At 40.0% G+C, this 16,849-nt stretch overlaps 1 protein-coding gene across 3 annotated transcripts in view; it reads right to left on the bottom strand.

Moving 5' to 3' along the window:
* KCTD8 (potassium channel tetramerization domain containing 8) overlaps positions 1–11,158 on the bottom strand; it is a 229,227-nt gene extending 218,069 nt beyond the window's left edge. For all 3 annotated transcript variants that reach the window (XM_034671869.1, XM_034671870.1, XM_034671871.1), the window contains exon 1: positions 9,799–11,158. In XM_034671869.1, the coding sequence (XP_034527760.1) occupies positions 9,799–10,747 (949 nt within the window). In that variant the 5' untranslated portion in view covers positions 10,748–11,158. The remainder of the gene's footprint in view (positions 1–9,798) is intronic.
* Positions 11,159–16,849: the final 5,691 nt, after the last annotated feature.

The following is a 16,849-nucleotide window of genomic DNA, read 5'->3' as shown; positions in this document are numbered from 1 at the left end:
GGGATTAGTTACATGATCTGAGGCTCTAACATACATTGAGTATTTGATTTGTGCCTGCCTATTATTCTTCTGTTTTACGTGGATTACTTCATTTAATCCTCACAACAAATCTCTGAGTATTATTGTTTCCTCACCTTCCCTTCAGGAGGGAGATTAAATTATTTTCCCAAAATATCAAAGCTAGATCCAGAATTTTTCAAGGAATCTGACCAAGAAGTACTGAACTATTCAAGGCTTTTACTTCTTCAGAGCGAGAGCCATTAAACACACTACTCCTCTCCCTATTCTCCTTATACAGAAATTACAGCTGTCTAATTATACAAAATGATGAGAAAGAGTGATATATTATGAATTCCATCTATGCTCAAACTCTGGTTATTTTAACTCATGAAAGAAATGGAAGTAACACAACTGAATGCTTAAATCACTCACTATTTTGGTGACAAGAAGTCAACACTATATATTTTTTTATTTATATTCTATTATTGTATTTAGCTTACTTTTCCCCCCAATGTAAATAGATTTTAATAGGAGAATGCTTACAATATGGTGCAAATAACATTCTAAGTTTAACTGCTGAACAACCATTGGACTAAATCTGGTGAATAAACATTGAAATAATGAGCATCCTACCAGTATCACGAAGTGTGTGCTGTTATTGCCAGCAAAGCTGATTTATTTTTATTAACTATCTTGACACAAGGTTAATGAATATAAGTAAAATTGAACTGCAATACTGATCATAAAATAGTAATATCTGTTAAGTGTATTTTAAGGTACCTTTTAAAAACTAAGAGTTGAGATTGCGATATAGAGTTAACCAGATACTCACATTTGGAAATACTGACAAGTACAGTCAAATCATTTCTGACCTTATATTATACCACTATAGGCCTGACTATGTCTGGAGGTAGCAGCCACTCTACATCTGAGATGTTCTGAAAGGCAAGTACTCAGCAATCTGGTTACAGATAGGCTGCAGCACAAAGCATTTGACCAACATCCTTCATATCATTTAAATATGAATAAACGTGTGTGGTCATCTGTGTGTATGTTTACAATGCTAACAAGTTCATTCATAACATTATTTCAATCTGCCTCTACCTTTGCTAACACTTTACTTATTTTCATTCTTCATAGGTGCCTGTGTAACAACTTCTCACGTCTTTACTCCTGCCTCTTGCTAATACACTCATATCTACTAACATAATTCACAATTACACAAAGTTTACTGAGATCACCCAATTAAATGCAAGGTCTCTTTCATTCATATTTGTATGCCTTGTCCCATGGTGGTGTAGCCTGGTANCAACTAGCCTGGTAGGATAATTAGATTTCATGAAATGCTCCCACACAAAAGTGAATGATGGGAAGTTTACAGCTGATAAGCACAAGACATGTATATTCAAGTCAGCAGCTAGAGAGGTTCACCATTACCCTTAGAACTTGTAAAGTAGTCAACTTAACCTGTTNAATGGTTCAATAAGTTCAATTTAAATTGAAGTGATAGGGACGCCTGGGTGGCTCAGTTACTTAAGCAGCTGCCTTCATCTCAGGTCACGATCCCAGGGATCCTGGGATCCAGCCCCACCCTCTGCCCCTCCNCAAAGAACTCAATTAGAAAAGCCACCAGCATGTCTTGCTGCTACTAAATGCTGACAGTTTACTCAAATACCGTGAAGTTAATTCAAAAGAGGGCTTAAAAATGCACCTGGAAATAAATATAAATTGAAGGGTAATCTAAAATGTTACTTTCCAAGTACTTCAAATACACATTTATATACAATACATATTATATATATAGAGAGAGAGAGAGAGTCAATCTCAATACCCAGCTGGTATTTAATACTGTTTTGAACTTAATTATACTAGGTTCCTCCCCGCTTGTTTTCTCTCTCTCTCTTTCAAATAAATAAAATCTTATAAATAAATAAATAAATAAAAGTGATACTAAATCTTAATTCAGTAACAACCTTAATGGAACCGCCAACATCTCTAGTTCATTCATTAATTTGTCCTCTTTTTCAAAAAACAAATATTTGTTGAGTGCTTAATGTATACTAGCCACTCCTCTGGGAGCTGAGAACACAAAAGTAAGACTTGGTGTCAATTTTCAAGGACTAATGCAGAAGATCAATATGAAATGAGATTATCACATGACCCACCCAGCAAAGCCACTTCTGGGTACATAGGAAAGGAAATGAAAACAGGATCTCAAAGAGAGATCTGCACTCCCATGTTTATTGCAGCACTATTCACACCAGGCAAGACATGAAAGCAACTTAAGTGGCGTCAATGGATGAACAGATACAAAAGGTGTGGTAAATATCCAAGGGAATATCATTTAGCCAAGAGAAAGAAAGAAATCCTGACGTTTGTGACAATATGGATGTACCTTGAGGGCATTAGGCTGAGGTAAGTCAGACAGAGAAAGATAAATACCTTATGATACCAATTATACATGGACTCTAAGAAAAAGTTTGTAGAAACAGAATAGAATGGTGGTTACCAAGGGCTGACAGATGGGGGAATGGGGAGATGTTGGTCAAAGGGTACAAATTTCCAGTTATCAGATGATGAAGTTCTGGGAATCTGATGTACAGCATTGTGATTATAGTTAACAATAGTGTACCAAGTACTTGAAAATTGTTAAAGTAGATCTTGAACATTCTGGCCACAAAAAAAGAATGGTAATTACGTGATATTGAGGTACTGGCCAACACTATAGTGGTAACCATACTGCAATATATAAATGTATCAAATCAACATGTTGTATACTTTAAACTTACTAAATGTTGCATGTCAATTATAGCTCAATAAACTTGGGGGAAATGGGATCTATCAAGGAATAAAGAGAGAAAAAGGAAATTACATATTGTAGGAAATGTGTAAGGACGCTGGACCTAGGCAAGGGCAGAGACTAAATGCAAAAGGATTCTACACAAGGGTTACTCAGTGTTGCATGACTATGATACCAAGGAATACACTTAAACCCAATGGGTTAGGATACAAACTTATAAATAATATAAGCTCAGCATAAAATACTTCATCTACTTTTGTTTTTGAAGGTGAAAAATACAACTAGCCTGGTAGGATAATTAGATTTCATGAAATGCTCCCACACAAAAGTGAATGATGGGAAGTTTACAGCTGATAAGCACAAGACATGTATATTCAAGTCAGCAGCTAGAGAGGTTCACCATTACCCTTAGAACTTGTAAAGTAGTCAACTTAACCTGTTACAGTAACTTTGAAAACCTATGAATACAGTTATTCACATCTTTAGGCGACTCCTTTCAAAACCTCCCACGGCACAGCCTCTCACTACTAAAACAAAGAACTCAATTAGAAAAGCCACCAGCATGTCTTGCTGCTACTAAATGCTGACAGTTTACTCAAATACCGTGAAGTTAATTCAAAAGAGGGCTTAAAAATGCACCTGGAAATAAATATAAATTGAAGGGTAATCTAAAATGTTACTTTCCAAGTACTTCAAATACACATTTATATACAATACATATTATATATATAGAGAGAGAGAGAGAGTCAATCTCAATACCCAGCTGGTATTTAATACTGTTTTGAACTTAATTATACTAGGTATATAATTTAATGTAATTAACCAGTATCCAGAACCAATAGGCTGTATGTAATTAACAAAATTGATTTCAACAAAAATACCCTCTTCATTACGCCACCTTCTAAAAAAGAACATGTAAACATATAAAATGAGTTCTAATACACAAAGTGGAAATGAATTTTCTATAAAAAAGGAGTATATGACTACCTTAGCACTGTCTAATATAAGTCAGTTTATCAAACTTATAACTTTTAAATATTACTTGTTCCCCCAAAAAAGTGCTGAATTGAGTCAAATGGTTTGTTTTCTTTAGTTTAAACAAACATTCATAAATATGGCAGCCTTATGCAATAAAAATTAACCCTTTTATCAAGTAAGGACATAAAATATATATTTACTGTATTCTTATGGAAATTTAACATAGAAATATTTGATTCATTCATATATAGTCCACACTACCTTTTTTTTGCTTGTAGAGCTAAGTTCTAAGTACTCAGTGGACATTGAAATATACTTGTCAAACTGACTGCATGAAACAGGTATAATTTTTGTATGTTTAGGAGGAGGGGCTTTGAAGTAAGACAAAACTATTCAAATTCCATCTCAGCCCTATATAGCCCTATGACCCAGGGATGTTATTTAACCTTTTCAAATCATAGTTTCCTAACTGGAGTAGCAGGGAACCAAGCTCAAGGAATGTTATGAGAAGTAAATAAGTGATGTGTATTTAGGTGTACAGTAAATGTTCTTTTTATTACATGTCTGTATTTTGAAAAAATAATCAACTTTTTTCTAAGCTTGCAGGGAAAATATTTAACAACATTTATTTATAATACTGTCTGTGGCAAAGGACATGTATTATACTTTTATTATCTAAGATGTCAATAAAAATGTTAATGTCATGCGGAAAATATCATTAAGTATAATAAATGTACAAAATAAAACAAAGACAGCATACAAACCATTTGTATAGTACAACAACAATGAATAGAAAAAAGACTGGAAGAAAATAAAACAAGATTTTATTAGCAGTTACCATTGGTGATCTTTTCAATTTTACTTTTCTTTTATAAAATTCTTAAAATTGCATGTGTTACTTTCATAATCAAACAAGACCTACTTTTAAATGACAAGCTTATTTTTCACATTTTTAACTAATGCCAGTTAATAATTCATGACAGTAAAATAGACAATAATTGATGCTTATTTTCATACAGATTATTTGTCTTTTTTCCAGGGGATTTTTTAAAACTAACTTTGACACGCGTACACACACACACACACACACACACACACACCCTGTGAGTTCTGGCAGTCTAAGCTACAAAAGAAAAAGAACTTTGTCAATAAAACTTACAACGCCATTTAGTCTTTCAGCCTCATAATCTGAACAACAACTGACCAATAAGAAGCTGTAGAGGTAGCAGGGAAAGCTAAAGTCATAACCCTATAAAAAAAAGATCAAGTTTAAGGGCACCTGGATGGCTCAGTTGGTTAAGTGTCAAACTCGATTTCAGCTCAGGTCATGATCTCAGGGTCTTGAGATCAAGCCCCAGGTGAGGCTCCAACCTCAGGGTGGAGTCCCCTGGAAATTCCCTCTCTCCTTTTGCCCCTCCCCCCTCAAATAAATAAATAAATCTTAAAAAAAAAAGATCAAGTTTAGAGACAGTACTATGCCAGACATAAAAGTTTAATGCCCTTAAACAGGAGCCAATGCCTTAGCACAGCCTCCAAACTTTTTGCATCCCAAGGTTTTTGTCATTTTCTATCTGCTTTATTACTTCACCTAATTGCATGAAATCAGGATGTTGGTGTTTAAAATGTTACCTGTGCCTTTTGCTTATTCTCCACTGACTCAAAAGTCATTCAGTCATGTGGTTGCAAAAGAAATTTTCACATTATAATTATAAAAAAACAAACTAGTAAGTCTTTAGGAGGAAAAGAACTATCTTTTTAAAAAATAACTAACAAAACTCTCTTCCATACAACATTTGGTGATAAAAGTAGAAGCACTTTTAGATTAGAAAATAATATAAAATTGTAAAGGTATACATCTAAATAGAATAACTTTTTAAAGATGTTTGTTAGAAAGCTTTGAAACAACAGGCCTGTTAACATAGGACTAAATACCTATTTGAATATTTTCAACTCAGCTAGCTATCTTCAACCCACCACAGTCAAATAAATAAGAATAGATTTGAAAGAGTAGATATAAAAATCCATTAAGACAAATCAGAATTCACAGCTAAGTTCAGTAATAGCATTAATTCCTAGATCTGGCACTCTCATACATCACAACAAAAGATGTATACCAAACTTAAAGAAAATCAAGTGCATCCTAGAGGAATATATACTTTCATACCAAATATTACTCAACCAACATATGGAGTACAAAACTGGAAGCACTTTAAGGTAAGAGCAGCACTACCATTCTGTAAACACCTGATTGCGAGAAATAAAAGATATATATATATAATGTTTATTCTAACTATAGCTGGTTTACATATCACATGCCAAGCCTATAACTATTTGTTGTGAATGTAGTACAATGCCAATATAAAATGCCTGGTCTTCTAGATATGGCTAAAAACAGTCACAAGCACACTTAACAGACACCACCACCCAAAATCAACTCTGCTTTCCTTCAAGAAAGGACAATCTTCAGTATTAAAAGAGTAATATGGAATGGTAATATCATTAGCATAGGTTGCAGAATCTGAAAGACTTGGTAAAATAATGAATTAACACTGAAAATAGATAAAAGTGTCCATCCAGACAAATGAAATTGGTATTAAATGTTTAATAGCCTATATACAACCTTGGGCATTGGAACCCAATGACTTGGATACAAGCACTTAAGGAGACAATGAATCTAGCTCAGTGTCTGTCAGAAAATACTACCAAACTTTCAAGTCCTAGTAGAGAGCATTAAAACACTTCTTGGCCCTGAATCAGAAAAGAATTATTTTGGAGTTGATCCAAAAAAACTAACTATAGTATGACTGGCAAACCTAGGTGACTTGAACCTGGCCCGAAAAATCCAAGTTCCAAGAAACAACTTGTGATTAAATTGGTCGTGTCAAACTTTTGAAAGTTTATTGTGCTATCATTGGATTGCAAAATAATTTTCTAATTAACTTTATTTTAGTGTATAACATGTATCGGTCATTTTAAACACCTTTTAAAGTTCAGGCTGTGTGTGAAATTAGCGGCATGAAAACTGTAGAATTGTAGTTTATATACTGGAACATCAATTTCAGCTTACTCCCTCTCCCCTTTTGCCCCTGAGTTTCTGTACATATGAGAAGAGAGTGGCAAATGGTTCAGTAATCCCAGACACTGCCATTTGCCAAATGTGTGATCTTAGCTATATTATTTACTTCTTCTGAGTCTCCATTCCCCTACCAGTATAATGGGGGTTATTATAGTAACAATTTTATGGCATTTGAGAATACATGTAAAGTCCTTAGACCAGTGCTTGACATATAATAAAAGCTTAACAAATGTTAGCGGTTACAATTATAAAGTCATATTATACAAAGTTTATTATTGTTGTCAATATTAAATTTTAACTTTTGTTATGTAATAAGCATAGTCGATTTAATTACAAATTTTGTTGAAAAAACTGTGTCAAAGGGGAAATAAAAAATAATAAGACCTCCTTCTACCTCTAAAACATGGTGGACAAACAAGCTCATCCATTAATTTTGTTTTTATGAATAGCACCGATAGTTTTCTTAAATACAGACTGCTAAACAAAATAATTATACCCTGTATACTTATTACCTAAGCTGAAGGGAACAGAAATATAAAAATTTCACAGTGTGGTTTCATTCACCGATATTAAAAGAAATGCTGTGCAAAATAATCTGTGAAAATATGCTACAATCTATATAAAACGTTAAATAAATGCATATACAATAGGATTCGAGATAAATTTTACATCAGAAATTGGTTTTCTATTGCATTTGGTTAGTCAATGACTAGAAAACCACTTCAGAAGAACATTATTTAACCTGGGATTGTGTATTTTCCCCCACGGAATAATCAATGAAGAAGGCTTTAGGTTGCTTAGATTTCTAGGACTTTTATGAATGAAGCTCATTTTATGTGAGTACTCTGCACATAGTTATTTGTAATACAGATATTTTATTTTATTTAACACTTCTTCTGGCTCCAGAAGTTAAATATCCTAAATTCCAAATATCTCTCAAATTACCTTATTAGTTAAATCGCAAGAGTTTCCCACTGCAATAAACTATTTTAAGGGCATGTTTTCATAATTTAGAGACAAGCTGTGTTCTCTTCATAATCAAAGTAAGAACATGTTCAAGTCCACAACTCTCTAGGGGAAAAAGAAAGGCCAACACTGTGAAAGATTCCAAAATGCAAGAATCTTAACCATTGACCATTTATGCTCATATCTTCTCTAACAAAAACCTCTAGCCATAAGAGAGTCAAAAGTTTATCTCATCTTCTAAAATGCTTGGAAATACACCCACGTTGGAATGACATAAATGTTTAAGAGCTATAATGCTAATTAAAGGTCCCATTGATAAAGGATAAAATGTAAACAGTGATGCTAAAAAATGCTTTAATTACTTAATATATATTGAAGAGATCCCAATTTTATATAAGCAATAAAATACCACCTTCCTTTAGGCAACTTTTCTATCAAACTTTAAGCTGTGCAACAAATAATACTTTGATATAATTAAGACAATTAGATTTTTATCTACCACTACAAGGAGCACTCTTTGTTTCTCTGTGAAATGGTTTTCACAGGAAATCCAGCACTATTTTAAAAAGACAATCTAACACTAAGGCCCACTGTGCTGTGTTTTGTCATAGCTCCAAGGTTACTAGAACATAAAATGAGCACCTTCCAATCAAGCTTGCACCTGTGCAAAAAAAAAAAAAGTCCTTTCCACTTCTCCAGTCAAAATAAAGTGCAATAAATTGTCTGTTCCCAAACAGTGACTGAATTTCCTAAAGAAATAGATACAATTAAAGCTGGTCTATTTCTATCATAAGCTGTCAATGATATTCTCCCTAACTCTACAGGCAAGTTTTAAAGCTTCTTGTGTCTTGCCAAAGAACAAACGTTTGCCAAATGATGTTCCTGCTGCCATCCCAGCTGGCTTTTCATTTGTCCAAATAGCTCTCTAGTTGTGGCCCTCCTCATTTGATAAGCGCACTGATTTCTGTGCCGGTCCCATCGCCCCAACCCCAGAGACACTTGGTGTAGTCCTTGAACTTGATCCACAGAGCCCCCACCCAAAGCGCACTACAAAAAGCACCATGCTAAATGCTTTCCAAATCCTCACCCTCATTCTCTCATTTCAGAAAACCACTGCATTTCATTCCCGCTGGGAAAGTGGACTCAATCCCCCTTTTGCACCTGAGGGGCCCAGAAAGGAAATACAATCACATACATACATATATACACATACACACACGCACGCACAAGGTCCCTTCCTAATCTCCAACCCTGACAGCAGAAGACATCCACTCTCGTTCCCTCCAACCTCCGCTGCTCAAAACACCTAGCAGTTACTGACAACTGGCGTGGGGGAAATCAGGTTTCTATGAGTCCATGGACACCTCTTTCCCACCAGCTGCTCTCACGCCCCGGCCCCCTGAGGAGCTCAGGAAGCAAGGTGGCCACTTCTCTCCTTGTCGCCTTCCGGAAACACCCATAATTGTAAACTCCTGCGCCTGACCGGCACCAACTGGAGATGATCCTGGCGTGCGCGGTAATGCCTCCATGGCAAACTGCCCTCTGTAGGGACACCACTGAGACCCACATAAGTTATTGACCCCCAGGAATTCCGTGGAAGCAGAGAGAAGGAAGAGGACCTATGCGCCCAGCTTTGTGCTCGCGTCTTTTCCCCGCCCTCCGCAGAAGGGAGCCCAGCGCCTCCACGAGCTGGGCAGGGTGAGAGGGCAAAATCAACGAAGTTAAGAAAGAGGACTGGTTGGGAACCGCGTGCTTCCGAGTTGAAGAAGACGGGAATCGAAAGGGATATCACAAGGAATGAAACCGTAAACTGTGATTGCTGGGTGACGGGGCTGTGCAGGGAAAGCCCCTCGCACTTAACTAGTTAACCAGCTCCCGCCCGGGACACTGGCCCCGTCTGGGTTCCAGCCGGGCTCAAACCCGCCGCGGGTCAGCGAAGGGGCGGGAGAAGTGGGAAATGCGGGGACTGGGAACTTACGGAAAAAGATGTACTCGGTGTAGCTGCTCCAGATCTTGTCGTCGCGGTACTGGTTGACGAAGGCGGCGGTGCCCGAGGAGTTACACGCCACCATGTGGAAGCCAGCCTCGGACAGGCGATCGAACGCCTGCTCCAAGTAGGTGAACTTGAGGTAGAAGCGGGACGTGTACTTCTCGGGCGGCCGGTCAGGGTCGCGGCTCTCGTTGAGCGTGTCCCCGAAGACCTCCTTGGCCAGCGCGATGCGCCCGCACACCATGATGCGCGCCACACGCCGGAACTTGGCGTCCGCCTGGTTGTCTCGCACGGTGGTGTAGGAGCCGCGGTAGCCGAGAGTGAGGAAGCCGGAGCGCTTGTCCGGCGCACCGCCGCCGCCGTGCGCTCCCGGGCCGGAGGGCGCGGCTGCGGCCGCCCCACGCAGCAACAGCGCGTCGCTGCTGCCCTGGGAGACGTTGTCTTCCAGGTCGCTCTGGCAGCCCTCGTCGTTGAGTGAGTTCTGCTTGGTGACCTTGGGCGACAGCAGCTTGACGAGATCGGTGAGCTGGAAGTACTCGGCCTCGCGCAGGAGCCGCTCCTTCTCGGGGAAGTGCTCTGGCAGCGCGAGCTGCTTGTCCCGCAGATAATCCAGCACGTACCTGAAGAGAAAGCCGTCCCGGTCGATGAAGAAGCGCGCCCGGCTGTCCCTGGGCAGTTCTCCTCGGCGTCGGGCGCCGCCCCGGGGGCTAGAGGGCGAGAACATACTGGCCAGAGTGCTGTCCGGGACGCTGAGCAGCGTCGAGTGCTTGGTCACATAGACCTGGCCTCCCACATTGAGCTCCACTACCTCGGGGAAGGGCGAGGGCACACAGGGCCCCGGGGCGGCGGCTGCAGACGCGCCCGGCGAACTGGACGAGACCATCTCGCTAATGGGCAGGATGGTGCTGCCGCCACTGCCCGTGTCCTTCAAAGCCATGGTCCCCCCGCCGCCGGCCAAGTGACCCGGGAGAGCAGCACTTTCTCCTTCCCGAAGCCCGCGCCTTCCACCGTCGGCAGCCCTCGGCCTTGGCGTGTGCCTGGTGCGCCCTCGGGCCGGGCGGCACGTTCCTTCGGCCGGGGCGTCCCGGTTCACGGCTCGGGGCAGCGGCGGCGGCGGCGCCCGGGCTCCATCGGGGTAGCGAAGCGCGGGAGAAGAGCTCCGCGGGCGCCGCGGCGGCTGTGGAGGCGCGAGGAGGAGCGGCTGCTCCTTTGGGGTGACGGCGGAGAAGTGTGAGAGAGACTTGCGAGAGGCTCTTAGGCAGCCGCTCGGCTCCCTGCGGGGAGGGCGGGAGGAGGGGCCGGAGCAAAGAAAACTCGCCGCCCCAGCAGCTTGCGAGCGCGCAGCCAGCCCCAAGCGCGGACGGTGGCGCTAACTACTCCTCGCAGCCGGGGAGGCGGCACTGACGTCAAGCTCCGGACTGGGACCCGAGCCACAGCTGTCATTTAAAGAGATAGGCGCCAGCCGCTGGCTGCGGGGCTCCGACGCTAGGGGGCGGGGCGGGGGCCGAGCTGGGAGGAGATGCTACTTCGCAGCCTGCGCGGAAAGCGGGCAGGGAACCTAAAACACAGGGGGAGAAGGACAGCGTCTCTCCTTCATTCATTTCATTCCTTCCATCCGTCCGTCCTTCCCTCCTTCCTTCTCTTCCGTCTCCCCTTTCTTCCTTACCTTCCTCGCCTCTCTTCGCCCAGTAAAATTAGTTTGGTTGGGGAGGGAAGAGGGTGTTTGTTTGCCGGGGGGGGGGGCAGAGGGGGCTGTACGGTTGCTTTAAGGTGGGAAGTGGAGTAGGGAGCGGTGGGCGTAGGGCAGAAGGTAGGAAAGTTTGGATTATAACCAAAATGCGAGGCTCCTAATCTGAAATTACTACAAATGTTGGCGTGCGAGCAGTGATTCACAGACTACAGGGCTGTGAATCTCTGGCGGCGCTTTTACCATAGTTTTTGAAGTGAAGGCGAAATGCCTGAACCTCTATTGCAATCAATTGTCATGATTGCATGTTTAACTGCATGCGCTACGTATATCTGAAGAATCTTTAAAATCTGATTTCTGTTCACAAAATTAATAAAGGATTGTACGTAACGTAACCGGTTTTTTCTTTCATCTTTTCATTATTTGATTCATAGTAAATGCTTAATAAATGTTTTTGGAGGAAAAGACGCAACCAGGGAGGAAACTTACTCTCTGTTCCTACTGTCCAATTCTGATCAGTGCCTTGGTTAATCTCTCCATTTTCCTTTCAACTCCACAGGGCAAGAGAAATGGCTTGTTTAATTAGTCTTCTAACAACAAGAGTCAGGCCACAAATGAAAATTATATGAATTAAAGCTCACCCTAATTTCCACCTGTACATAGCACAGGAACAGTCTGCAAGATCAGCATTATTTGTGATAAAGAGTTAGGATAGGGGCGCCTTCGGGGCTCAGTTCAGCAATAACAGACTCTTGATCCCGGCTCAGATCATAATCTCTGGGTCATGATCTCTGAGTCATGATCTCAGAATCATGATCTCAGGGTCATGATCGCAGGGCCGTGAGATATGGCCCAGCCCCTGGATGGCTGGCTCTGGGTGTGGAGGCTGCTTAAGATTCTCCCTCTCCCTTTGCCCTTCCCACCCTTAAAAAAAAAAAAGAATTACTTAGAATAGCAGTGCAAATGAGAAATCTCCCTTCTTGTGGCTATCCACCTGGGGCATCCTTTGTGTTCAAAAACATAAAGAATCATTGATTATAAAGTACAAAAGTGAGAAGAGTATACTGCAGAACAAAGTAGTTTGTTTCAATGATTATAATAATATTATAGATTAATTTTATGCACTAAAACATAAAGTAATGTGTAGACTTTAATGTGTTTTTTTTAATTCTAAATGCCTACTAAGGATTCCTTCTCTGAATCCACCAAAAAAAAAAAAAAGTACTGGATTTGAGATAACAGGACTAACCTCAAATTTTTATGAATAATACATTATTCTCTGGAGCACTACAAAAAATATTTAATTAATTGATCATTATAAGCAACATCCACAGAAAATGTTATATCAATTTTGAAGTTAGGTTACCTGAGACTGAGAGAACCTAGTGGACCAATGAAGGAACACAGCACATATCTGCCAAGACTGAGACTGGAAATTGGGTTTACAGTATACATCTTCGTGCACCCTTATATAAGCCTATTGCCCCCCCCCAAATTTATAAACTGATCTAATTAAGAAGTAGAATTGACTTTTACCTTATTCATTTAAAAACTAACAGCACAAACTATTTAGAATTTAAAATAATAGTTCCTGGAAAATGAATTAATAGGAGCTTTATAACCTTTATAGATGAATAAATAATAATTCCTCAAACCACTACTAATGAAGCCCATTTATCATAAGGGAAATATCCCTAATGATAAGTATGGTACAGACCATGGAATTACAATGAAGTGGACATATAATACATATGCATATGTATTTATGAATATGAGGTCTCCAATATTATCAGGTTAAAATCCATTTTAATTTTTTAATTACATAAAATATGCTTATAAGATGAATGGTCTAAAATTCATACTCTGAATCATCTTAGAAATTCTTAATGAATTGCATTGTGTGATATATTGCTTCTTAAAATAATTCCTTCAATGTTGATTGAACATTTCTCCTTAATCCTTTCTCTCCCCCTATGCCTCTGTCTCTCACTCCCTCCCATAACTAAACCCTCAGACCAAAGGCCAAACTAAACAAACTGCAGGTCCAGAATGTCTTTCTTTCTTTCTGCTAGGAATGCCTTTCCTTTTCTACCAGTTCCCTAATCCTTTCCCCCTGTTTATCTCTTCCCTGAGGTCTCAGCTTAAATAGCACTTTTTCTGGAAATCTTCAGCTTTTTACCAAAACAGGTGTTCCCACAGCACTCTGCGTTCACACATGGACAGGGTTTATCACACTGATGTGTCATTGTCTCTCATTAAATTGTAAATATGGCATATAACCAAATGCACTATTCTATCCCCAGCATGGTGCCCAGCCCATTAGAGAAAATTTCTATTTGTTGAATGTTTACTGCATATAAATATGTTCATATCATGAATGGATGACAAAGCATCAACTCTGTGCTAGACGCTGGGCTATACGAGGAGAGTGCAGAGGTAAGTAGGACTTGGTCCTTCAAAATTCTAATTAGGAAAAGTGAGAACAGAATCTGATCAAAACAATCTAAAAGAGAAGGGAAAATGAAAAAGAGATCTACACTATTGGAACAATCATTTTGATGAACTGAGCAATCAACACCAAATACTATCCAGGCATACCTCATTTTGTTGCACTTCAGACACTGCATTTTTTAAAATTGAAGGTTAGTGGCAACCCTGCATTGAGCAAGTCTATTGGCACCATTTTTCCAAAAGCATTTACTCACTTCGTATCTCTGTGTCACATTTTCACAATTCTCACAAAATTTCAAACTTTTTCATCATTATTGTATTTGTTGCAATGATCTATGATCAGTGATCTTTGATGTACTATTGTAGTTGTTTTGGGGTGTCACAGTCCACGTCTATATGAAGTGGCAAACTTGATAAACACTCTATGTTCCGTCTGCTCCACAGACCAGCTATTCCAACATCTCTTTTCCTCTCCTCTGGCCTCCCTATTGCTGAGACACAACAATATCAAAATTAGGCCAGTTAATAACTCTACAATGGCCTCTTAAGTTTTCACGTGAAAGGAAGAGCCCCACTCTCTCACTTCACATCAAAAGCTACAAATGATTAAGCTTAGTGAGGAAGGCATGTTGAAAGTTGAGATAAGCTAAAATCTAAGGCTCTTGTGCCCAACAGCTAGCCAAGTTGTGAGTGCAAAGGAAAAGTTCTTGAAGGAAATTAAAAGTGCTACTCCAGTGAGCACATGAATGACAAGAAAACAGACAGCCTTATTACTGATATGCAGAAAAGTTGAGTGGTCTGGATAGAAGATCCAACCAGCCACAACATTCCCCTAAGCCAAAGCCTCATCGAAAGCAAGGCCCTAACTCTCTTCATCTCTATGAAGGCAGGGAGGTGAGGAAGCTGCAGAAGAAAAGTTTGGAGCTAGCAGAGGTTGGTTCATGCAATTTAAGGAAAGAAGCGAACTCCATAAAATCAAAGTGCAAGGTGAAGCAGCAAGTGTTGATATAGAAGCTGCAGCAAGTGACCCAGAAGATCTAGGTAAGATAATTCAGGAAGTGTCTAACTAAACAAGAGATTTTCAATGGAGACAAAACAGCCTTATACTGGAAGATGCCATCTAGGACTTTCATAGCTAGAGAAGAGAAGTCAATGCCTGGCTTCAAAGCTTCAAAAGGCAAGACAACTCTTGTTAGAGGCTAATGCAGCTGGTGAATTGAAGTTGAAGCCAATGCTCATTTACCATTCTGAAAATCCTAGGGCCCTTAAAGGCCCTCTGAGTGCTCTATAAGTGGAAAAACAACACGGGGATGGCAGCATATCTGATTACAACATAGTTTACTGAATATTTTAAGCCCACTGTTGAGACCTACTGTTCAGAAAAAAGATTCCTTTCAATATATGATTGCTCATTGACAATGCACCTGGTCAGCCAAGGACCCTGACGGAGATGTATAGTGACATTAATGTTGTTTTCATGCCTGCTGACACAACATCCATTCTCTAGCCCATGGGCAACTGTCATTTTGACTTTTAAGTCTTAATACTTAAGAAATAATTTTTGTAAAGCTATACCTGCCACAGAATGGTGATCCCTCTGATGGATCCGAGCAAAGTAAATCTGAAAATCTTCTGGAATGGATTCAGGATTCTAGATGCCATTAGGAACATTTGTGATTAATTTGAAGAGGTCAAAATATCAACGTTAACAGGAGTTTGGAAGAAGGAGATTCCAATCCCCATGGATGACTTTCAGGTATGTAATACATCAGTAGAGGAAGTAACTGATGTGGTGAAAATAGTGAGAGGACTAGAATTAGAAGTGGAGCCTGAAGATGGGACTGATTTGCTGCAATCTCATCACATAACTGGAATAGATGAGGAGTTGCTCCCTGCTCCTTTTGAATCAGCAAAAAAAGTGTTTTTTTGAGATAAAATCTACTCCTGGTGAAGATGCTGTGAAGACTGTGGAAGTGTAACCAAGAATTTACAATATCACGTAAACATAGTTGATAAAGCAGTGGCAGGGTTTGAGAAGATTGACTCCAATTCTGAAAACCCTACTGTAGGTAAAACGCTATCAAAAAACATTCATTGCATGGTACAGAGAAATCGTTCATAAGAGGAAATCAATCCATATGGCAAACTTCATTGTCATATTTTAAGAAATTCCCACAGGGGTGCCTGGGTGGTTCAGTCAGTTAAGTATCTGCCTTCGGCTCAGGTCATGATCTCATGTTCTGGGATCGAGCCCCACATCAGGCTTCCTGCTCAATGGGAGTCTACTTTTCCCTCTCCTTCTGCCTCTACCTCCAGCTTGTGCTCTCTCTCGCTCACTCTCTCTCCCAAATAAATAAATAAAATCTTAAAAAGAAAGAAAGAAAGAAAGAAAGAAAGAAAGAAAGAAAGAAAGAAAGAAAGAAATTCCCACAGCCACCCTGACCTTCACCAACCATCACCCTGATCAGTTAGCACCCATCAACACAGAGGTGAGACCCACACCAGCAAAAAGAGTATGACTCATTGAAAGCTTAGGGGATGGTTAACATATTTTAGCAAGAAAATATTTTTAATTAAGGTATATACACTGTGGGGTTTCTTAGACATGGTGCTATTGCATGCTTAATAGACAACAGTATAGTGTAAACATAACTTTAACATGCACTGAAGCAAGCAAAATTCATTTGACTCGCTTTATTGCAGTGGTCTGGAACAGAACCCACAATATCTCTGAGGTATGCCTGTAATCAAAGCCATTTTGCTCTAAGCTGCAGACCCCAGTAGTGCTCCCCAGGCCAATTTGATCATGAAGATAGGTCCTTAAGATTGTCTGTTGCTGCGCAGAAATAAGACATCAAACTTCTCTGACTAGAAACTACACTAGATCACTTCACATTTCTA

Source organism: Ailuropoda melanoleuca, chromosome 11 (genome assembly GCF_002007445.2).
Source record: "Ailuropoda melanoleuca isolate Jingjing chromosome 11, ASM200744v2, whole genome shotgun sequence".
In the NCBI taxonomy this organism is placed as follows: domain Eukaryota; kingdom Metazoa; phylum Chordata; class Mammalia; order Carnivora; family Ursidae; genus Ailuropoda; species Ailuropoda melanoleuca.
Note: the sequence above shows the minus strand (reverse complement) of the source record. Positions and strands in the feature narration are given on the sequence as shown.